Source organism: Halichondria panicea, chromosome 5 (assembly GCF_963675165.1).
Source record: "Halichondria panicea chromosome 5, odHalPani1.1, whole genome shotgun sequence".
Taxonomy (NCBI): domain Eukaryota; kingdom Metazoa; phylum Porifera; class Demospongiae; order Suberitida; family Halichondriidae; genus Halichondria; species Halichondria panicea.
Window position 1 is genome coordinate 4,173,384 of NC_087381.1, and position 25,129 is coordinate 4,198,512.

The following is a 25,129-nucleotide window of genomic DNA, read 5'->3' on the forward strand; positions in this document are numbered from 1 at the left end:
CAACTTAGTTTTACTATTATTGTGGTGCCCGGATATGATGCGTATCATTTACAGGTGCACAGAAATCAGGAAAACTGTCGCATTTTCTATTTAATGCCCTCTAATTAAATATGCGTATTTCAATTTTCCGCTTCACCGAAAATGATGGACATGGCGCCATAAAAATGGTAAAACTAAGTTGCACTTCATAAAAAATTTTGGGGGTGTGGCTGCACTTGTTTGTATTTCGGAAATTGTAAAGTTAAAAAAACCCGTTCAACATCATGTTCCTTCATTATAAGACTACATTATTGCAAAGTTTCATCAGTTCATATATAATCACATATACAAGAAATCCACAATAAATTCCAATAATTAATTGAGCCATCCTTAACAACACTGAGTGCGTGTGTGTGTGTGGGTGTGCGCCTGTGTGTGCATGTGCAAGTGTTGTGTGTGTGTGTGTGTGTGTGTGTGTGGAGGGGGTGTGCACGCAGTATTTGTGTGTGTTGGGGGCGTGTGTGTGTGGTGTGTGTTGTATTGGGAGGGTGTGTGTGGTGTGTATGTTGTGTGGGGGGGGTGAGCACGTGTGGTGTGCGTGTGGTGTGTTGTGTGGGGGGGTGAGCTGTGTGGGGGGGTGAGCACGCGTGGTGTGTGTGTGTGTGAAGGGGGCATGCACGCAGTGTGCGTGTGTGTGCAAGTGTGGTGTGTTGTGTGTGTGTGTGTGTGGAGGGGGTGTGCACGCAGTGTTTGTGTGTGTGCATGTGTGGTGTGTGCAAGCCGTTGTGTGTGGTGTGTTTTGTGTGTGTGGGTGTGCATGCTGTGTTTGTGTGTGTCTGCACGCCGTGTTTGTGTGTGTGTGTGTGGGGGGCATGTATGTGTGTGTGTGGAGGGAGTGTGCATGCAGTGTTTGTGTGTGTGCGTGTGCAAGCCGTGTGTGTGTGTGGGGGGTGTGTGTTTGTGTGTGTGTGTGTGGTGTTGTGTGTTGTGTATGTGTAAGCCGTGTGTGTGTGTGTGGAGGGGGTGTGCACGCAGTATTTGTGTGTGTTGGTGGCGTGTGTGTGTGGTGTGTGTTGTATTGGGAGGGTGTGTGTGGTGTGTACGTTGTGTGGGGGGGTGAGCACGCGTGGTGTGTGTGTGCGTGTGCAAGTGTGGTGTGTGTGTGTGTGGAGGGGGCCGTGTGGTGTGTGTGTGGTGTGTTGTGTGGGGGGGTGAGCACGCGTGGTGTGTGTGTGTGTGAAGGGGGTGTGCACGCAGTGTGCGTGTGTGTGCAAGTGTGGTGTGTTGTGTGTGTGTGTGTGTGGAGGGGGTGTGCACGCAGTGTTTGTGTGTGTGCATGTGTGGTGTGTGCAAGCCGTTGTGTGTGGTGTGTGGTGTGTTTTGTGTGTGTGGGTGTGCATGCTGTGTTTGTGTGTGTCTGCACGCCGTGTTTGTGTGTGTGTGTGTGGGGGGTATGTATGTGTGTGTGTGGAGGGAGTGTGCATGCAGTGTTTGTGTGTGTGGAGGGAGTGTGCATGCAGTGTTTGTGTGTGTGCGTGTGCAAGCCGTGTGTGTGTGTGGGGGTGTGTGTGTTTGTGTGTGTGTGTGTGGTGTTGTGTGTTGTGTATGTGTAAGCCGTGTGTGTGTGGTGTGCATGTGTGTGTGTGTGTGAGCAAGTGTAGTTTGTTGTGTGTGTGTGTGTGTGGGTGTGCACGCAGTGTTTGTGTGTGTGCGTGTGTGGTGTGTGCAAGCCGTTTGTGTGTGGTGTGTTTTGTGTGTGTGGGTGTGCACGCTGTGTTTGTGTGTGTCTGCACGCCGTGTTTGTGTGTGTCACAGGGAAAATATTTAAATTTCCTGTAACAGTCCAGACGCACAACATCTGTAGGATTTGTTAACTGTCCTTGGCCTTAGTGGCACATTTCCTTCCTCAAGAACTTTCCATATGGCCTTCACATTTACTACTACAGGATAGTGCAATGTTTCCTGTAGAACTTCCTTCGCTTTATCTTTATACCTTTCTTATGAACTGTCACTCATAAATCCTTAGCATATAGGCCACTTCATGCTCACTGCAGTGTGTACTTCATCACCCACCAGTTGGTATTTACTGTAGCAAAAGTCCACCACATATAAACTCTACAATAGTCCATACTCACTGTAACAATACTGACCACCCACTAGTCCATGGTCAATGCAACAATACTTGACATCCATGCACCTGATGTACACTGCAACAATACCTGACCACCCATTATAGTCCATGCACACTGCAACAATACTTCACATCCACTAGACCGTGCTAACTCCACCCACTATATAGTTCATGATTGCTCACTTGTACTGCAATAAACCTAGACCACCCACCAGTCCATGCATACTGTAACAATACTTAACCACCCACCAGTCCATGTTCACTGCAATAATCCTAGACCACCCACCAGTCCATGCATACTGTAACAATACTTAACCACCCACCAGTCCATGTTCACTGCAATAAGCCTAGACCACCCACCAGTCCATGCATACTGCAACAATACTTAACCACCCACCAGTCCATGCGTACTGCAACAATACTTAACCACCCACCAATTCATGTACACTGCAATAAGCTAGACCGCCCACCAGTCCATGCTTACTGATTATATAAACTATACCCACCAGTCCATGCATACTGCAACAATACTCTGCTCCACCAGTCCATGCATACTGCACGTACTTGCAACAATACTAGACTACCCGCTAGTCCATGCTCACTGCTATAATTTATGACCATGCACCAGAGACTCTTGACTATCCACCATTTCATGCCACCACATGTTGTCTGCAATAACCCAGTCCGAAACAATAAACCCCTACCATGCAACTCTACAATACTTTGTGGTATATATTACCCCACTGCAACGGTCATTTTAATCAAAAGATCATTCACAATTGCAAGCATTCAAGATCAGGTAATTATAACCTTCTAGTTATCAACCAGAAAGGTCCATGTTGGATAGTTTCCGCAAGGTTTTGGCCTATCAGAAGGTATACCCCTCTTTCTTGGCTTCATCTGTCGCTTTGCCAACGGTGATTTCTGCTCAATTGCAGCATCACCCAGTGAGCGTTTAAACTCTGCAACACACAGTGACTCCCATTGTAGTGGCTTTGTTAGTAGCACCTCCTTTCCCTCATCACTTGCACTTTCATCACTAGACATGAAGTCCATTGTGACTATTGGCAGCCACTTGTCTTTCGTACCAGGGTCTTGGAAAGACCCCACCTCCAGCATCTTCTTCCTCTCTTGAAGTTTCTGAAAAGTAACAACACGCGCACGATAATTGAAACTGCATGTAAACTTCACCCTTCTATAATCATTATATAATGCTGCCTCGATCGGTAAACTACATAACATTATGGAGATCATTAAACATGTTGCAATAATAACTTCGCAGAAACTCCAAGAGTGGGTAATGATTGACGGTGATTGTTGTTAAAAACGATTAATGCCAAAAGAAGTCCAAGTCTGAATGGCTGTACCAGCAGAGCCTTGCAGCTCTCTTCTCACTTTTGCAGCTACTATTCTAGTGCAGAGCTCACTACTAAGTAGAGTAGCAACACTCCATGGACAAGTTTTATGGACAAGTTTGCTACGCACTCGGCATTCCAAGTAGCAAGAACTAAGCATAATTTTGCACATCCACGAATTAAAATCTATGACTAGAAGTTAAGCCTATATAGAAACTCTTACTTGCACTTCATTGATATTTGAGCAAACTGTAGCAGTCTACACAGACAGCTGACAGACACACACACACACACACAAAAATACAATGTACGTATCGTATCCCTCACTTGCGCATGCATGCGCACCGAGGCATAATTATACCTATACCGCTTTGGTTTGTGCATGCGCAAGCAAGGTACACAGTATAGTGCAGGGGCGATCCTAGGATTCTGTCAATGGGGGTGCTCGTTGCGCGTGAAGCGCGCCGGCAAATTTAGACCACGCCCACGTCCGGGGAGTCACGCCCTTTTGTCGGCAACGCCCACTGTTTTCTAGATGGTGCACAGTACTGACAGTATAATACAACAGTACAGTGCCATCAGCACGTCAAAGAATGTTTATGACCAGAAGCTCAAGTCGCCTGGGATGGCAAACTCTAGCCAACTCTTCTTAAGGTATGTCAAATGTCAATGCAATCATGTCTAGTCTAGTCTCTGTGTAAATGTAGAAGTGTAAGTGATGATAAACGTTTGTTCCTTTGCTTGATCTGACGACAGTCTTGATTCTTTTCTTTTCAGGCCACTAAAAGATTGATCAGCTTACCAGGAGGTGACAGGCAGCATACAAAGTATGACCACCAGTACCTTGATGTTGAGGAAAAGAGACTTTGTAGTTTACATTGCAAACATTGATTATTATTAATTTATTGTACATACATGTAGGCTTAATTATATAATTATACTATACATTCATGTACCTCATGTACCTGGATCCAAGAACCTTGTTGTGCTGCATGTTGTGAGGCAAGCTCAAGTGTTTGATACAGCAAACCACTTCCTGCTGCCTAGCCTTATTATTGAGACCCTCCCCACTCTTTACTAGTCTTGTTCCCATGGATATACATCCCAGTAACGATCGAAGAAAAATAAGTTTTTTAGGCCAGCTTAGCTAGCTAGCTAGATCTAACTGGTATAAAGTTATTGTAACTATCACTATTAAGCTGTAGATAGCTGCAGTAAGTGTAGCTTCCTTCTAGCCAGCCAGTGATGGTTGAACTATCTACTTGAGCTTCTCTGAGTCTGGATAGGGTGCTGGAGCACCAGAGTCTGGATGGGGGTGCTGGAGCACCCTAAGCACCACCCTGTGTACGCCCCTGTAGTGTGCATGCATGCAGCTCACTGAAAGTAAGAGGCTTCTAGTAATGTTTTCTTGATTATCAATTTGTGGATTTGCAATCGTTTGAGTACAGCTAGTTTTGCTTACTTTCAAGGCCATTGCAGTCTTCTCAGACTCTTGTGTGCACTAGAACCTAATAGCTAGCCTGCAAGAGTGAGAAAAGAGACTGAAAAAAGCTGCACCATGCAGCAGCCTAACTATCACGGTCGATAATAATGTAAAGAAATATATTTTGCATGCTTCAGGTACCTTTACCCAGGCATCAGCACCCGCGATGCTTTCGTTATTGGTTTGTGCATGTTATACCTGATGTGAAAACACATAAAACAAACACTTTATTATACATAAACAAATGCTTGGGCTATTATGTGTATCATATTTTTTTTCACTCACTCGAGCAAGCCTCTCATGGCGCCTCTTAGATTTACTCCTCAAACTGAAAGTTCCTCTTCTTTGAGCTGAAATCTGCTCATTTCGAGAGCGGTAGAACCTATTAGGCTGCATCTGCATGTTGTCAAATGTAATATTCAAACACCTGTGTATTCGTTATAGTTAGAACATGGGCATGAGGTATCTATGTGTTATATAGTGTCCCAAATCTCGAGGGCTGAGGGACACTATAACCATAGATACCGAATGCACATGTTCTAACCGATTTAGATCCCAAAACCTATTGGCTACTAGAAATGCACTATAGCTTAGCAACAGTCAACCTATATAAACAGCTAACCTAGCAACTGCATCATTTTTTGAAAACTAATATCTGAAGTTGGCATCTCTGTGCCTCTACTAAATCTGTGGTCTGTTATTCAAGTCAACCCTGTTCCTCCACTTCAGTTTATATAATGGAGTCCTAGCTCCACCCACAAAATGGAAACATCCAGCTCCTCCCCCAGTTTTGCAGCAAACAAACCCAGCACACTTTCCAAGAAACAAGCGGCTCGTACTACTCTCAAAAAGCAAAAGGAAGACACCTAAACTAGAATTTGCAGCAAACAAGCCCAGTAAACGAGCGGCTCCTATACTACTCTTGAACAAAGTGGAAAAAAGAAACTCAAGCTAGAATCCCAGCACTTTCCATACATCCAGCTCTTCCCAAAAAAGCACAGCACACTGCCCAAGAAACAAGCGGCTCCTACTATACTACTTGAACAAAGCCAAAAAAAGAAACTAGAGCTTCTCTCTGTCATCTTAGTTCTGTTATTATGTTACTAGACAAAGCATCTAGCTACGTTATTACTATATCTTCTGTATTTTGTATTTGTAGTAGCCCACAGCAATCTATAGCTCATAGTTCCCTGCTACATATACACTCAAATGGGAATTTTATAGTAGTATAGTTGGACTTAATGATCAGAAGAGGTCCGACAGGTGCAGTGCAGCTCAAAGTAATTATCCTCTGATTACACCCAGCAAAAACATACACAAATAACCTAGAGTATATATAGCCTCTTGCTGTAATAAATGTCCATAAAAAGTTGTACTAATTGCAATTGTACAACAGTGCTGTACTGCAAAACATTGATTGATGTTCTATTATTTGCCTACATTATTATGCTATATTCCACAAAGGGGGTGCATGAGCTGACATTAGTATTTTAAACCAGAATAATTATTAGGTACATGTATAGTAATCACCTCAAAGGTAAAGTCAAAAAGGTCATAAAGGTCATATATAACAGATGTGTGGACTACATTATCTGACTGATCACAAACTGAGCACACAATGAAAAATCACTCAAGCGCCTGGCACATACATGTTTTTCTCGCGCTCCCGCGCTCCAACATTATTCTGAGTCAGTGTACAGGCCGGGTCACCCCTACAACCACCACTACAAGATGTGTGTGTGTGTGTGCACTCTTCCCCACTAGTAAGCTCAGGAACAAAAGTTGGAATTATCCCAGGAAACTCAAAGCATATAGTTAGGGTACTGCTATAAGGTACAACAATGTTTTTTCGGTAAGCACACACAATGATTGTTGTACAATGTGCATAATTGTATCATTGTGTAATAGTGATAAATCATGGAATTTTAATAATAGCAAATTAAAAGGTGTAGCTGTTGCTTCGGGGTTCTAATATCATAAGTGAACTAGCTGACGCATGTATATAATTATTTATATGAAGCTTCTCTGCAAAAGTGAATGTTTAAAAGGTCATACAACAGATGTGTGGAGGTTACGTACATTGTACATGACAACTTGATAATCAAAAACTGAGCACCACTATGAAAAATCACTCAAGCGCTTGGCGCATACATGTTTTTCTCTCGCGCTACAACATTACTTCTGTCTAGAATAAGATGTACATTTTAGCCAAGAACATCTTGTAACTGAAGCAAGAGACATTGAATGCACAACGCTTGGACCTTGGAGGTTCCTGAGCATTTGTAGGATACAGTCGACTTGTTGCTTAACTATTATATAGATCTCTTTGACGACTGCCAAATCAGCTCTTACTGCATTGTAGCATGCAGGGATCAAAGTTCTTTTATATGTAAGTCTGCATGCATGCGGTCACGTGATATAAGTCAGATATACCACACCTCCGAGGATATACACCCTGTTTATCCTCTGACCCCGTCAGCGGTGTAGTAACATGGTAGCGGAGGATATAAGGGTGCATACCCTACTCGTAGGTGTGATAATTATATCTTATACATCATTATGTGCAACTAACCTCTAATATGTTGTGTGAGAAACGAAGAATTAAGACCCATCACTTCTTGAATTAGAATATTCACAACAGACCGGTTCTGAGGGTCCTTATATGTGGTTCTGTACATGTATTAAAGTAAAATAGTTTTAGCTATAATATATAAATACTCACCCTGGTTCTATTTTCCAGCCATTAAAGTTGTTCTCAGGATCTTCTAGTAGCAGATGGTACACTCTCCTGGTTTCACGCTACAAAACAAAACTAATGTACAGTACGTAGCAAAATCTAACTAGCTAGCTATTTGCATGAAAATAGTTATACATACTTACCCTAACTTCAACAGGCACTTCTCTTTTCAATGCAGAACGCGTACGTTTTGGGCTGGGAGTTGCACACTGAGAGCTGGAGCTTGCGCTTACTGCCTCTTTAAGTTTGTCTTCAATCTCCTTCAAGCGGGAATCTTGGTGCTTCAATTCAGTTGATAACTTCTTGATGAGCTTGTTAGTGTCCTTGATCTCAAGAAGGATGCTCGATTCGCTGCATTGCTGTTTTCTGGAGTGACTGGACTTCTTGTTTTTAGTTTTCGTTAGTTTTAGCCTTTGGTCGGTTTTCTTTCTGAGCCGCCTTCGCTGAGAATTAAAGTCTTACGCTTTTTGTTACGGTGCTGCACCATAAGTACGTCGCTCATATCACTCTCACTTGCAGTTGCATGTTCGCTCTTATCACTTGAAAATAAGTTGGTGTCACTCTGCACTTGAACCTCAGTGTCCAAAAATTCAGCCATTCTCAGATGTTGGTCAATAGAACTACTTTGCTCTAGCTAGCTAATAAAACTAGCTGTAGATATTCATTTATATAGACAGGGTGTTGATTGACTTCCGCAGTCTAAACAGCGGAAGTAAATCAATATCCTGTCTCCAACTATTGTCCAATTCAAGCTAGCTGTAAACTGATCTGAAGTACAGAGAGTTCTACGATGTCCCAGAAGTTGATCAAGAGGCATAATTCATTAGCACTGAAGGTTGCAGTTGCAGAATTGGCTGCAAAAAAGAAGCACAGGCACAGATCCAACCACTACTGTGGCCATTGCGAACAAAATCTGTGTATTAAAGTGTACAAGAGACACAAAAAACTATATAAAAGGCCAGATCAGTCCTGGATTAGTGTGGCTGACCAAGATTCATGCAAAACTCTGGAAGGTAAGCTGGATTGAGAACATTACATCCCTTAAAATTACACTACTGATGGATGTTTACGTATACACTATAAATTATAAATGTACTGATGGCTGTTTAAAGTATAAGGTCTTTAGGAACAATAAGCAAATTCCAACAGCTGAATCCGTATAGACTGTATATCTATGATTTGACAACAAAATACCTATAGAGCTACTGTCATTGATCACTATATTAACTATAGAGGGAGATCAAGATGCCATTCCTCCTCTGCCATCATTCTCCAGCTCAAATGGCGCTAGTAGTATTTTGCTTGTGGAGGATTCTATGGACTCTGAAGATGTACCACATACGCAGTACAATAGTGAGACAGAAAGTGCACCATCAGGTATGTAGTTTATAATGCCAATGCATGGTTTATTAATTCTCATGGCTAGTAGAACCCTCACTACATTCGGGATACTACAACCAGCCCTTTGGGCTTCTAAATCATGTAGAAACTTCCTAAACGATGTCTAACTATTATTTATACATACTTCTGCAGAGAGTGATGGCGAAGAAGTATGGGAATTGAGCGATGAAGACTCAGATCTAGACAGTGGCGGCATTAATATACACTCTTCGACCGTGAGTGAAAAACCTCCACCCAATCCGGAGTTTCAAACAAATGACAGTGAAAGTCAAAGTTCTCAGTCAATTGTTAAATGGATAGTTGGCTTCTTCTTTATTTTGCAGTCTAAACATCATTTGCCGAATTCCGCCATTGATTTCTTGATCAAGTTCATGGCTATTCTTCTATATGTGTTAGGTAAACTCTCACCTCTAATAGGCCGAATTCACAAACACTTTCCGTCCTCCTTACACGTAATGAGAAAACGATTTGCTGACGACATCAACTTTCATAGGTATCCAATATGTCCCAAATGCAACACACTATATAGTTCTTACGAAGAATGTATTCAGAAATCCGGTTCCCGTTTGACCAGCAGGAATTGTAATCATATTAGGTTTCCAAATCATCCATATCAATCCAGACGTGCTGTGTGCAATACTGTTCTTATGAAAACGGTACATTTAAGATCTGGACAATCCATTCTGTACCCATTAAAGATATATTGCTACAACGGATTAAAGTCTACTTTGCAAACATTATTAATGCGCCCATCATTTCTGGATAGTTGTGATCTATGGAAGTCAAGACCAGTAAATAACTTTGTTTCAGACATTTATGACGGCCAAGTGTGGAAAAATTTCCTAAATGTTGCAGGAGAACCATTTTTACAGGCACCTTTTACGTTTGGACTTATGATAAACATAGACTGGTTTCAGCCTTATACACATACACATACTGTTTCCTCTGTTGGTGCTATCTACCTCACAATTATGAATCTACCCGAACACTCAGGTATAAATTAGAGAACCTAATAATTATTGGAGTCATTCCTGGTCCAAAAGAACCGGAACATGACATTAACTCTTTTTTGTATCCTTTAGTTAATGAACTTTCAGATTTTTGGTCAGGTGTGACAATGCAAGTTCCCACTAAACCTGGGACTGTGGAGAAGACGATCAAATGTGCTCTTCTCTGCGTCTCATGTGATTTACCAGCAGCAAGAAAGGTATGTGGATTTCTCTCGTACACAGCACGGTTGGGATGCTCACGCTGTTTGAAAGAATTTACTGGGAGAGTGGGTGAAAGGAGAGATTTTTCAGGCTTTGACAGATCAAAATGGACACCTAGAGACGATAGAAAGCACAGAGATAATGTTAACAAGCTACGGAACTGTGCAACTAAATCTGCTCTTAAAGAAAGCTGAATCTGAGAATGGCTGTAGGTACAGTGTTCTACTGGATTTATTGTACTTTAGTCCCACACGGTTCTTAGTCATTGATCCCATGCATAACTTGTTTCTAGGAACAGGGAAGCGAATGCTGTCATTATGGATAGAGTTTGACCTGCTTTCAAAGCATCACTTCGATCAAATCCAGCAGTTTGTGGACAAGATGGTAGTTCCAGCCGATATTGGACGTATACCAACCAAAATTAGTACAGGGTTTTCTGGTTTTAAAGCTGATCAATTCAAAGTATGGATTACGATATATTCCATTCCGGCACTATATAACATATTACCAACAGATCATTTTGAGACTTGGCGCCACTTGGCGCCACTTTGTGTTAGCATGCAGGCTTCTCTGTAAGCATTCATTGAGTGATGTTGAAATAAATTTAGCAGATAACCTTTTGATGCATTTCTGTAGAAGAGTTGAAAGATTGTTTGGCACGTCGTGTATAACACCCAACATGCACATGCATGGACACGTTAAAGATACTGTGCTAGACTATGGTCCGATTCATGAGTTCTGGTGCTACTCTTTCGAACGATTTAATGGAATCCTTGGTAGTCAACCCTCTAATAACCGTGCCATTGATTTCTTTTGGATAATGCAAGTAGTTGCTTTGACTTTCCTGACGAGTTTAATGATGATTTCTGCTCTCTAGATCTCAACAATTCCAAAAAGTCAGCTCTCCGAGGATCTGTCTTGGACACCATAACAGACACCATAACAGACAATCATGAAAACATGCTTCTGTTATCTCCAAAATACAAGAGGTGTGTTATAAACCCAGATGATGTTGTCCTGCTCCAACAATTGTTTATAAAGCTTAATCCAAATTGCTCCAGTGTTTTCATTAACTCAATATACAAGAAATATACATCCGTTACACTCAAAGGCAAAGTTTATAGGTCATCAGGGCATAGAAATAGTACACCTCGTATTGTTTGGGCCTTATGGAATGAGCAGTATTATGGACCGCCACCCACCACATTACCAGATGTGAATCTTCATCCAAAGTTCAATGAACGACCTGTTTGTGTTCACTATTACGCTTCATTTACATGTACTTCAAGATCTGTTGTGCTAGTAGATAATTCTGAATCAGAAAACGAAAATCAACAAGAATGGACTTTGGCTCATGTTTCATGGCTTTATCCCCATCCAAAACGATATAAATTAGGAAAGCCAGCAGAATTATGGTGTTCTATTGATCTTACAGAACCTCATGGAATGTGTTCATATTTACCATTCAGTCATATACTGTCTAGATGTGCCTATGCTCCATTTAGCTTAGATGATGATTCAATGTTTGTTGTTGTACCACTATGAATGAATTGCAATTGTTTTTATAATCGACTATTAAATTATATAATGGGGCCTATATATGCAGGTACAACTAAGCAGATCAGAATTACAACTATATCATGTCCGGATCCCATTATAGGAATGAGGAGAGGAGAGTGCATGTGTACAGTACATGTACGTAGCGCATGCCAATGCAGACCGAAGTGTGGTTACGTTGTGGAGCGCGTAACTATTGACAGCATATATAATTATTCAGTTTAAATTATGAGTAACTGGATTGAATTGTACAGACCAGTTACCTATAGCTAGCATAATGCATGCAGAATTAATTATAATTAGTCCCAGTCAAATCTATAATTATTTATTATTAATTTTATATATCCTCTTGCAAGAGTGTGGCTTAATTTTGTGGCATGCAATTGTGTATAATAATTATATAGTTATATATACATCCCTTGGAAATTTCTGGAGAGTGAGCATGTGGTGCATGTGTATACGTGTGTAATACGTACTTGCATATAATTATACTGTACAATTAATTGTACATGTATACCAGTCCAATTCAAATCAACCCGTTGGAAGTTGAAAATGTGCGGAGAGTGTGTCACAAGTATACTGTGCATGTGTGTGTTATGTGGTACGTATATGATCCTCAGTCCAGCGAGACATTAAGGAAATGTGCACTGCATGTGGTGTGTGTGGCATACATGATTGCCTCAGTCCATCTGGACACGAACTGGTCTGAAGGAAACATGCACTGCATGTGGTGTGTGTGGCATACATGATTGCCTCAGTCCATCTGGACAGGAACTTGTCTGAAGGAAACATGCACTGCATGTGGTGTGTGTGACATACATGATTGCCTCAGTCCATCTGGACACGAACTGGTCTGAAGGAAATGTGCACTGCATGTGGTGTGTGTGGTGTGTGTGGCATACATGATTGCCTCAGTCCATCTGGACACGAACTGGTCTGAAGGAAACATGCACTGCTGTGGTGTGTGTGGCATACATGATTGCCCCAGTCCATCTGGACACGAACTGCTCTGAAGGAAACGTGTATACTGCGTGTGGTGTGTGTGGCAGGTGTGTGTGGCATACATGATTGCCTCAGTCCATCTGGACACGAACTGGTCTGAAGGAAACATGCACTGCTGTGGTGTGTGTGGCATACATGATTGCCCCAGTCCATCTGGACACGAACTGCTCTGAAGGAAACGTGTATACTGCATGTGGTGTGTGGCATACATGATTGCCTCAGTCCATCTGGACACGAACTGGTCTGTGAAGGAAACGTGCACTGCGTGTGGTGTGTGTGGCATACATGATTGCCTCAGTCCATCTGGACACGAACTGCTCTGAAGGAAACCTGCTCTGAAGGAAACGTGCACTGCGTGTGGTGTGTGTGACATACATGATTGCCTCAGTCCATCTGGACATGAACTGGTTTGAAGGAAACGTGCACTGCATGTGGTGTGTGTGGCATACATGATTGCCTCAGTCCATCTGGACATGAACTGGTTTGAAGGAAACGTGCACTGCATGTGGTGTGTGTGGCATACATGATTGCCTCAGTCCATCTGGACATGAACTGGACTGAAGGAAATGTAACCGCCTGTTGGATTGTCGATTGCTCGATAGGTGAAGGAAATGCACACAGCAAATTTCCTTTGTAACTCAGGCAGATGACTTACTATAGGAAATTCAAGATTTCTCCCTGTGTGTGTGGGGTGGGGGGGTGAGCACGCGTGTGTGGGGGTGTGTGTGTGTGTGTGTGGAGAGAGTGTGCACGCAGTGTTTGTGTGCGTGTGTGGTTTGTGTGCGTGTGCAAGCCGTGTGTGTGTGTGTGCATGTGTGGTGTGTGTGTGTGGTGTGTGTGTGTGTGGTGTTGTGAGTGGTGTGTGGGTGGTGTGTGTGTGTGTGTGGAGGGGTGTGTGTGGTGTGTTGTGTGTGCCGTGTTTGTGTGTGTGTGTGTGTGTGGGGGGGGTGTGCATGCCGTGTATGTGGTGTGCGTATGTGGTGTGCGTGTGGTGTGTTGTGTGTGTGTGCACGCTGTGTTTGTGTGGGGGTGTGCACGCCGGGGGTGTGTGGGGAGGGGGTGTGCAGGCCGTGTGGTGTGTGGTCTCAGGTGCACGTTCAGAATCAAGAAAAGATCAACGTCACATACGTTGAAAAGTGTGCAATATTAAACATATCAATTTGACATTTTGTTTTCTCATAAAAATTTAAGTTTCCTTAATCAAAAATAAAGATCATGTGATTATCATGTGACCAATTAACATGACATTTCCTTGTAAAACTAATTATAAATAAAGCATTCCTATAAATAAAGCATTCCTATCGGAATCCTGATGTACATATTATCCTGATGTACATATTACTGATGAAATGCAGATTCATAGGTAATCATGGTCTATACAAACAACAAGCTATCCCTGCTTGCACTCTGTTTTGCGCAGCAGGAAAATAGTTCTCTACTATCTAATAGTCTTGCAGCCTACAACAAATGCTTTCAGGGTTTTACTCGATCAACTAGCTACCGTCAACTTAATTAATAAATTAACCCTTTCCCTGCTTTAAGTGAATATTTGCATATTTTGTTTAAAAAATTTATAACTCATTAACCGTATATGTGACATGTACAGGCTCTGGGAAAAAGGCGAGCTAGAGACCAAAAACGGCAGTATAGGCATGCAGTGTCAAAATCATTTTTATTGCACAAATCATTAGTTTAAAGCCTTGAATGTGTATTAACATCGCAGGCGAGTGGTCTAAAGTCAGCCACTTTCACAAGTCTTCTTGTCTTTGCGTTTACGGAATTGAACCTTACGTGACGTCACACGTTGAGGGTTTTCCCATGCGCAGACGGTTTGCGCAACAAGCAGCTGCATACAATACTTGCATTTATAAATGGATTCAGCTAATTCAAGCAGTGCTTCTGAGACGGCTAAAGCTATTAATGATATCCTGAAGTCGATGAGATGGATACGGATGGCACATAGATACGGATGGCACAGGTATTTGACACAGATCATTCATCATTCATAATTAACAAACAATAATTAAAAGATTATTTTTTCTTAAACAGGAGGGCTAGGTCCAGGTACGGAGGAGAATAGCAACAGTCTTTCACTGCAAGGTGAGACAAACTCCATAAAAATACAATAAGTATTGACTATTTCCCTTACCTTTTAGATGATGAATGTGAGAACGATGGGGAGATGGAAGCCGACACAGATGAGGTTGAAGAAGTGCTTGCACGAATCTCCACTCACCGAACCCTGTGAGACTCTCTCTACCAGGTCCCTCTGTCCCAGGTCCAATGGAAATCGCTGCAAAAGAGAAAAAGGAAGTTACGAAATTCGTTCGTAAAACCTGCGGATGTACACGTAGCAATGGTGGCCCCTGCTCTAAACTATTTACAACTACAAACATCAAAAAGATGAGGATGGAGTGTATTGGCCTCTCACGCGACAACCATGATGTGGCTCTCCTAGGACAGATTGTAGCCTGCACCAACTTCAGCGAAGGCGTGGTGGTGGAATCAAGGCACATAGCTGCAGAACGGAAGAACCCATACAGCAGCTTTATCCACAGGGGAAAAGTGTGTGCTCTAAGTTTTTCCGATTTCTCTTTGCTGCAGGTACGTTTCATAACCTACAAAAAATAATGTGCCATGTTTTATACCATGTTTTATACCTGTGTACCCTAGAGTGCGCGGGCGTATGTATTTCTTGGTGTGTATTGTGTGTGCGCAAGTGCATTTTTTATTTACTGCACACACAATGCACACATAGAAAATTATACACTTACACGTACCGTGTACCCTAGAGGGTGTATGTATTTCTTGGTGTGTATTGTGTGTGCGCAAGTGCATTTTTTATTTACTGCACACACAATACACACATAGAAAATTATACACAGGGGCGTAGCTACCATTGTTTCCTGGTTGCCCAGAAACCCCCCCAGGAGCTGCTGAGAAAATTGGGCAGGGCTCCCTATAATTGAAATCAAGCAGCCCTGCCCATCTTTTCATGCACGTGGCTGCAAATCAATCATCAGAGCTAGAGATGGCACCATGAAGCGTTTCACTTTGGCTTTGTCTCAGCTAGTCTCAGCTAGCTAGCTACCTCAAATAAAGAAGACCAAGACTTAAGTTCTAGTATCAATCCCAGTATTCTCAGACTCAGCTCTAAGCACAACTTTATTCAGGAAGTATAAGTTTAGAACAATCTCAGCCACATGAAACCTCTCAGGTAAATGACATTTAATTGTGCTCAGCTAGACTAGCAATACACAATTAATTAACACCTGCCTTTTAGTATGTCTATAGCTAGCTAGCTAGCTTCTCACAAACATGTAAAAAAGTCAATGAGCAGTAGGTCTGCCCCAATCAAGAGGGTGTGGCACCGGAAGTGGGCGTGGTCGAAAAATTTCGCGGCGCTACCGCGCCACTGATCTTTCTAAGGAAACCCCTGTCTCAAAAGTCTGGCTACGCCCCTGATACACGTATCGTGTACCCTAGAGTGCGGGGGCGTATGTATTTCTTGGTGTGCATTGTGTGTGCGCAAGTGCATTTTTTATTTACTGCACACACAATACACACATAGAAAATTATACACTTACACGTATCGTGTACCCTAGAGTGCGGGGGCGTATGTATTTCTTGGTGTGCATTGTGTGTGCGCAAGTGCATTTTTTATTTACTGCACACACAATACACACATAGAAAATTATACACTTACACGTACCGTGTACCCTAGAGTGCGCGGGCGTATGTATTTCTTGGTGTGTATTTCTTGGTGTGTATTGTGTGTGCGCAAGTGCATTTTTTATTTACTGCACACACAATACACACATAGAAAATTATACACTTACACGTACCGTGTACCCTAGAGTGCGCGGGCGTATGTATGTGTATTGTGTGTGCGCAAGTGCATTTTTTATTTACTGCACACACAATACACACATAGAAAATTATACACTTAAACGTACCGTGTACCCTAGAGTACAGACAAACTTAATTGCAATGCTTTGCATGCACACTTTAGGGCACCGACGCATGAGGACTCTGACAGTGAGTTACACCAAGAATGGGTTACAACCGCGGATTCACGGCAACACCAAGAGACGACTACCATGAGATAGTAGTGACGTTTCTCCTCAATTTTGCTTCCTTGGTGCTACCTGGTCGAGTCCCGGGATTTCAAAAAACTGACATCCTGCTCCCCTGCAGTTTCTCGAAAAGGTCCATATGGAGAATCTATAAGGACAAATGGAAGCAGTGAGAGACGTACCATCGGCTACTCGACCTACTGCAAGCTATGGAGAGATCTGGTGCCATACCTTGTAGTCACGAAGCCCATGACCGACCTCTGCTGGACCTGCCAACAGAACAGCACTGCTCTCTCCAGGGCTGCCAACACACCGATTGCAGAGAGAAGCACCACTCTGAAGAGTTACCTGGAGCATTTAGAAACTGTTCACAAAGAGAGGTCGCTGTACAAAACTCTGTGCGACAGATGCCGGAAGACGTTGCACTCAACTCGACGGCGAGTTTGTTCCACCACCTTTGTTTGCACATGTTGCTCCCAACTCTATGGACATAGAGAGTCATTATTCGTTTGACTACGCTCAACAGGTAAATATAAATTTAGCAACATTTAAAAATAACATACGAATACACATGTGCGCAATACTTTAATACTTTACCTTTTGGTTTCACAGGTACACTATCCACTGCAACCGGGCCCCATCTACTTCCTAACACCCAGGAAGTGTGCGTTGTTTGGAAGTGTGCGTTGTTTGGGGTATACTGTGAAGCCATTCCTTGTCAGATAAACTTTCTCTGCGACGAGGCTGGAAGCTGTGGCAAAGGCGCCAATATTGTGATCAGCCAGTTGCATTATTATTTCGAGAATTATGGTTTAGGTAAGTAATTTTTTTGTACACATACACCTTATATATAATTATTGTGACTACTTACAGGTGAGAAGACGGTGTTCCTGCATGCTGACAACTGCACAGGGAAAAATAAGAACAATGCCATGGTTCAGTACCTCCTGTGGCGATCGATGACGAACCGCCACACCAACAGTCGTTCCTAGTAGTTGGCCACACCAAGTTTTCTCCAGACTGGTGTTTTGGGCTGTTGAAGAGATTGTACAGGAGGACTGTGGTTGGGAGCCTCAACGACATTGCTGAGGTCTGAAAACATTATTGTTGCATACATAGATAGTCACACCTTTTTACAACACACAATTGTTGGCTATAGGCAAGTAACATTACATAATTAAACAATAATCTATTAGTGAGCCAGTGCTACATAACTATAGCTAGCTAGTAAACAATGCATACATCACTTCCAAACACTTACACAGGTTACGGAGATGTCAGCAACGTGCAATCATGCCCAACTTGTGGTCGACAGTGATGGAGAGGTTATCAGGTTATCGTTCCAATGTACGACTGGGCCAGCTTCCTGGGCCAGCTTCTTTGCACCACTCTATAAAAAGCTCCCAGAAATCAAGGCAACACATCACTTTAGCATGACATCCAGTAGGCCAGGACATATATGTCTTGATCCTTAAACTATGCGCTGTAGACTACCACCTTAGTCAAGTAGTGGGTAGTCATCACCAATTGTCCAATCACTAGTTATCAGTAATAATTCCAATAATTGAACACCATGACATTTACTAACTGATTTACAAAGTGTATAAATGAGTAAATAAATGAGTATAGATCTAGATATTATATCTACTAGGTGAACACAAAACGTAAGTGATAGCTCAGAAACTTAGAACAATCTGTTTAACATATTGAGTTAACATATTGAGCATTTCCACTGTTCACGGATGTCATGCATGTTGACGTTGGTCAATCCTCACGCAATTAATGTGGAACCAACGTGGACAGTAATCACATCCCACCCAACCCAATTCTCCTCGTCTCCTGCCTGCTGGCACTGCTGACAAATGTTTGTGTCAATCTTTTTGTTGATCTTTTTGTTGATGCGTCTGCGTTTCACCACAGGGGTGGTACTGTGTCTCCCCTTCATCCGTTTGCTCGCTTCAACACAGGAGTATTGTCTTCAGTGCAAAGTGTAAGAGCACGCTTTAGTTGTTTTGTCACGGCTTCACCACTGCTCGCTGGATCTCTGTTCGTACCGATGGAGGGGTCTCTACACACTGTTAAAACTGGGGCGTAAAAAATGCAAGGAGGGGTGTAAACAACAGCCCCTTATAGGGTGTAAATCTGGTACTGGTGTTAATGGTGAACCCTGGGGTGTAAAATAGTGAACATGGGTGTAAATAATCCCACAAGAGTGCATGTATACTGTAGCAATATTTCCTGACCAGTGAATTTTAGTTTCTGGTCGGTGTCTTTCATCACCTGGACATAACATTATGCTCTTTATGCTGTTAGTTTCCTCTTGTAAAAGCAGTGCTATAGCACTGCTAGAAGCAGACTCATCACATTCAATGAACTGTGTATCTGTGCTTCAGCAAGTACCCCCCAAAAGTCTACTATATATATACATCTGGTGTACGAAAGATCCACCTGGAGTATTTTTGTAAAGGAAAAATCTCAAGGCATTGTTACAAAGCCGGTTGAAAGATATACACAAGTTTGCAGCTAGCTATGGAAGTGCTATGGAAGTGGCTCAATTTAGTTGCGCATGCTCAGTAGATCTATTAGCTGTTAAACCATGTGCTTCCAAAAGACAAAGCAAGAGACAAGACAGGATTTGTTCACTGCATTACATGAAGTGGATGATGTTACAATGTACTTCTATGACAGGTAAGGAACAGACAGATGACTAGTTATCTATAATTAGGTAAACACTGGTCACTGTCTATTTTTCTATATACATAGTCCACCTTTTTTCTACAGTAAATACTAACTGGAAAGTCAATGTGAGAAAGAATAAAGCAATCTGGCCGGAGCCAGGCGACCCTACTACCTATGAAGTGGTTACATGATATGAACTTTCCACATGCCTAGGTGGGCGCTTCATCGTCAAGAGTGATTGGTCTTGCTATACCTGAGTTCCAGTATGTTACACCAAGAAGACCTGTTCCGTAAACAATCAATTTCCTTTGTATTATCACTGTACAATTTTCTTGTTTTGTTAGTAACTGTTGTCACTTTTCACTTCAAATTAATGTCACTGTTAACATTTTTAAGTTGTTCATAACCTATATCTGCATGTGAAAAAAAAGTATGTAGTATACACTCTTTGGGGGTATAGTTTACTCTTGTATGGGTGTAAACTAACTGCTCCAGTTTACACCCCTGGTATACAGTTTTTAAAGCGTATATATATGCAGTACCCATATAATTGGGTGTAAAATTACACCCCAGTTCTAACAGTGCAGCTACCACAGGAGGAGTTGTACTGCTGTTTGATGGAGGGATCTCTACCACGTGAGGAGTGTCTGATGATGGAGGGGTCTCTACCAAAGGAGAAGTTGTACTGCTGTTTGATGGAGGGGTCTCTACCACATGAGGAGTGTCTGATGATGGAGGGGAGGAGTCTCTCTTTCCACACTGGTTTCCTTTGGAGGAGTCTGACCACTGGAGTCGAAGTCCTTCTCTAGCTGAACACACCTCTTCTCCATGTAGCTATAAAAAGGACACAAAATTGCATGATTATAATTCAGTATATGCATGCCCTGATAAATTATAATTTTATGCTCGGAATAATTTTAGCATGAATATTGATGAATGTTATAATTATTATAATTACGTACACCTGCTTCCAACTTTTCGAGAAAAGACTCGTCAAAGCTGGACTGGTAGATCTGCGAGCACTTCTTTTGCTTAGCATGCATGGATGCTAGCTAGATGGAATCATGGTCCTGTCAGTTGTTTTGTTTAGGAACCATTGGGGATTGACAGTGTTCAAAGGGAAGTTGGCAATTCTCTTCTGAAAGTCTTGCACAGTGATTGAGATCTGTTTGTCACTAAGTGCAGCACAGAGCTCCCGTACAATTACTCGACTACTTCACTACCTAAATACTTCACTACCCAGCTACTTCACTACTTCACTACCCAACTATACTTCACTACTTCACTACCCAACTACTTCACTACCCAACTACTTCACTACTTCACTACCCAACTACTTCACTATACCCAACTATACCTATAGCTACTGCACTACCCAACTACCCAACTATATTTCACTACTTCACTACCCAACTACTTCACTACCCAACTACTTCACTACCCAACTACTTCACTACTTCACTACCCAACTACTTCACTATACCCAACTATACCTAGCTACTGCACTACCCAACTACTTCACTATACTTCACTACCCAACTACTTCACTACTTGACTACCCAACTACTTGACTACCCAACTACTTCACTATACCTAACTACTTCACTACTTCACTACCCAACTACCCAACTACTTCACTACTCGACTACTTCACTACCCAACTACTTCACTATATACCCAACTACCTAGCTACTGCACTACCCAACTACTTGACTATACTTCACTACCCAACTACCCAACTACTTGACTACCCAGCTACTGCACTACCCAACTACTTGACTACCCAACTACTTGACTACTTCACTACCCAACTATACTTGACTACCCAACTACTTGACTACCCAACTACTTGACTACTTGACTACCCAGCTACTGCACTACCCAACTACCCAACTACTTGACTACTTCACTACCCAACTACTTCACTACCCAACTACCTAGTTACTGCACTACCCAACTACTTCACTATACCTATAACTAGGCTCGACTACTTCACTACCCAACTACCTATAGCTACTCCACTACCCAACTATATAGCTACTCGACTATACCAACTGAACTAAACTACCTGGCTACTACCCAACTAAGTCTTAAATGCTCAAACTACTCAGTTGGCTATATACCATACATAAACACTCAGCATATACATATATACGTGACTGCCCATCCTAGATATATACTTTTTTTTACATGTGACCTCAACTAGAGTCTACTCAGTTCTTTCCTCATTCACTGAAACTCGGCTGTCTTTGTTGACTACAACATTACAGGCTACCAATGGTAGTCGAAAGCTTGTCATTTAACAATCGTGCCATATCTAAGCACGAGATGCCCCCAGTCAAAGGGTCTCCCTCTTCAGCGGCAGTGGTACCTTTTCGACTTTTCGATAAGATCAGAGAGTTTTGCATCACTTGCCCTGAACCATCCTCCCCAAGACCAGACAGTCGCTCCTCAGCCAACAATGTCTCCCAGCCATCCACCACCCTGTGGACAGTGTGGTCAAGCTGGTCGAGGAGCTGTGCTGTAGACTCTACCTCCATTTAATCTTTATTTATTTTTCTGTTTTCTTCTCTGTCTCTCTGTCTCTCTGTATCTCTTACTCCGGTTCTTCTAAGAGCCACACAATTCATAGGATCACCTGGAAACAGTAGACAAAGATATTTAAAAGGCTACACGCAAGAAAAGGCAAAAAAATAGATCTAGCTTTTTAGGGCTCAGCTAACGTGAACATGTGTGCGTATGTACAAACTAGCTTGTTAAGATATATACACATGACATGTTCTTACCTGAAGATACTTCTTCTTTGTGGGGACCTAGGGACACTCTATAGCTCTCTTGGAAGTGAATATCTAAAAAGAATCTAGCACATGGTCGTACAGACTTCGCGCGCATGCGCACGTTTTTACGGCGTAGGCGGAAACCTTTTAATTTTCATTGTAATGTTTTGTAGGGTTTCTTGAGGCTATTTCTCGAATGCAATGTAACTAAGTGATCGCGCTTGAATCAGCCATACCTCATGATCAGAGAACGCTACGACGGTAATAAAGGTATCATTCTGTAGCTATCGCAACGACCTATAACCTCCCATAGATAATTGAAAATTTTTTATCTGCGCGAGGGCCTAGGAAAACACCCCTTAACGCGGGTATACCCGAGTTTATTTTTATTGTTGAATCGGATAAAGCGTTCTCTAAGCTTCAAAATGATACCAAGATCGACCTCCTAGCTATTTTCTATCCGGAGATATGTTCGAGGGAACGCTACAAAAGTATTGCAATGGCTCAAACGTCATGAATAATTGAAGTTCAATTATTCCGTATACTCATAAAGCTTCGTAAAAGATGTTCTGGATGAAGGCTAGGCGTTCTAGGACTCTCTAGCTAGCTAGTATAGCTATGTAGCTGGATTGCTTGGCACCTAGGAAGGATCTTCAAAGAAATAAAGAGACTCCCGTCGCTCGAATGGTAAGCTCTCATGTCTACTTGTACTTATTATCTGTGTATATCTGTGTAATGTATCAGTCTTATAAAAGATCCCTCACTTGCTACAGAAAGTGTCTCTGTCCTTCATACAGCTTAAAGGAAGATCTATTATAGGTAGTCTTTCACTTCCGTATCGATCTAAGGCTTGATCTAACTTATTAGTAGCCTTATAAGAAGCTTTCCTCCTTTAATTTAGTACTGGTATCACTGCCATTGTGCTTAGTAGTAACAGGCCTGATGGGATGGGTGATCACATCATGGAGGGCCCAGGAAACTGCGTGGAATTGTCGTATAACATTTATATTGATGGTTCCCCCAGGTGGTGGTAGGCCTGAGAAACGCTAGTCTAAAACGCTAGTCTATTGGCTAGAATGTAAGTGACATTGATATTGTGTCTATCTTAACTTACTACTTATCTGTAGGTTGTTATGGAGTGTTTAAGTGGCACGGGATACGTACATCTAAAGAAACAAGAGTGGATCTACGCCAAGCTAGCTAGCTAGATAGCTGATCTGTTTCTGTTGCTAAATTATGTTTGTTAAGAAGTGGAGCTATAATATACCTGGCTCCTCTTGATGATTGTAAGTACTGGGCTGATGAAATAGTCCTTACAAGTTGTCATCTTTTATTTGTTAAAAATAATTAACAATAATAGGGAAATTCCCTCACGTAGACATTAAATTTTATTATAAAAGTTTGGTGAGTTTCTTCAACGTCCGCGCTTGACCTGTTTAAAGCTTCGTAGAGACCCACATTTTTACAGGTAGGTAGAGGAAGAGTTGAAGTTAGCACCTGTGAAAAAAAAAATTTTTTTGCCCATGTTTTTCATTTCTACTAAATAATTATTGGCCTATAGGTTAATTATGCCTCGAGGCGTAGCCGCACGAGGAATACGGTAAAGCTGACTGTGTTTGTGTGTCTGTTCCAGCTCAACGGTTGCAATGCGACGAAAACTAACAGGCTTCTAGCCACGTTCTCTTGGATTTTGATTCGTGGATTAGCAAACTAAAGCTTCTTTCTCGAGTTATGGCTAGTTTGACTCACATTGAAGGCTGTTGCAGTCTCTTCAGAATCTTTCATAGCATCATCTGTCCGCACAAACTTTCTATTCAACATAAGAGTTAGCCTTGCACTAAATCGCTAGTTTTTGTTAGCTACAATACTCAGAAAATATCTGTTATTAAAACAGCTAGCTAGCAGTAGCCATTTGTGAAATTGATCTCTTTGGACACACCCTTTAATTATTCCTATGGATGTAATGCGCATGCGCGCCCATGTGTGAAAAAATAATATCCAGGATCCGATCCTCCTGGCAGAATCATCTTTGTCTTGAGGGCCTGGTAAGCCACAAAACACTACCATATAAAATATAGATATGTACACAGGTCTTTTCTTCTATACACTGAATGGAAGAATCAATTTTCTTCTTTCTTGAGCCACATAATACAATAAATAATAACAACAATAGATGCATGTAAATAAGTCTTTCCTTCTCAGTGATCTTTCCTTCTCAGTGAATATAATAGATAAGCTAACTAACTATAAAATTCATTATAGAAACTAATATAACACTATAACACTCTAATACTTTTCAGCGAAAGCAAAACATGGCTATATAGCACAGCGCCAGCTTGAATTAGTGCTGCGTTAAGGGGGGTTTTTCTAAGGCTAGTACACACAGTAATATTTGGAAGGAGCTGTTCCTTCAACTAAAGGTGAGATATTCTATAAAACATAGTTTTCTAGCTTAATTTTTTACATGTAAAAGCTAATAACTTACTCTACGTAGTGCAGACGGCTCCTTCCGGCTCCTTCCGAATATTACTGTGTGTACTAGCCTTAGAACTAACTACTACACTAAAAAGTAAGTGCTTCAAGGAGCGTTTAGGACTCCGGAATTAGAGCTAAAGATTTAAGCAGTTTGAGATCCATTTTTATACATAATTGCTGGTAAAAAGCGTGGGCGGAGCTTCGTTTTAGCTGAATCAGCAATAATTGAAGGACCCAGTCCTTAATTCACTTGAGATGTATGAAAC

The 25,129-nt window shown here is 41.9% G+C and overlaps 1 protein-coding gene and 2 long non-coding RNA genes across 5 annotated transcripts; 2 read left to right on the forward strand and 1 right to left on the reverse strand.

The window, feature by feature from the left end:
* Positions 1–4,042: 4,042 nt before the first annotated feature.
* Positions 4,043–4,425, forward strand: LOC135336257 (uncharacterized). Its single transcript, XR_010394808.1, has 2 exons — positions 4,043–4,119; positions 4,243–4,425. It is a non-coding gene; the product is annotated as an uncharacterized LOC135336257 (long non-coding RNA).
* Positions 4,426–13,964: 9,539 nt separating this feature from the next.
* Positions 13,965–15,260, forward strand: LOC135336266 (uncharacterized). Its single transcript, XR_010394818.1, has 3 exons — positions 13,965–14,834; positions 14,906–14,956; positions 15,013–15,260. It is a non-coding gene; the product is annotated as an uncharacterized LOC135336266 (long non-coding RNA).
* LOC135336265 (uncharacterized) lies at positions 14,713–23,115 on the reverse strand. 3 transcript variants are annotated; one of them, XR_010394817.1, is made up of 11 exons: positions 22,398–23,115; positions 22,146–22,249; positions 21,514–22,095; positions 18,194–21,329; positions 17,804–18,024; positions 17,530–17,683; positions 17,164–17,414; positions 16,813–17,080; positions 15,251–15,474; positions 15,006–15,149; positions 14,751–14,949 (listed from the first exon to the last, which is right to left on the reverse strand). XR_010394817.1 is itself a non-coding variant. In XM_064532020.1 (4 exons), exons 1-4 carry the CDS (start codon positions 16,879–16,881, stop codon positions 14,888–14,890), a joined length of 462 nt encoding a protein of 153 aa, XP_064388090.1. In that variant the 5' UTR covers positions 16,882–16,936; the 3' UTR covers positions 14,713–14,887. The 3 variants fall into 3 exon arrangements, 1 of the variants encoding a protein (XP_064388090.1); XR_010394816.1 differs by having other exon boundaries at positions 14,752–14,949; positions 18,194–20,445; positions 20,574–22,095; XM_064532020.1 differs by lacking the exons at positions 17,164–17,414; positions 17,530–17,683; positions 17,804–18,024; ... (2 more) ...; positions 22,146–22,249; positions 22,398–23,115 and having other exon boundaries at positions 14,713–14,949; positions 15,288–15,474; positions 16,813–16,936.
* Between the last annotated feature and the right edge of the window lie 2,014 nt (positions 23,116–25,129).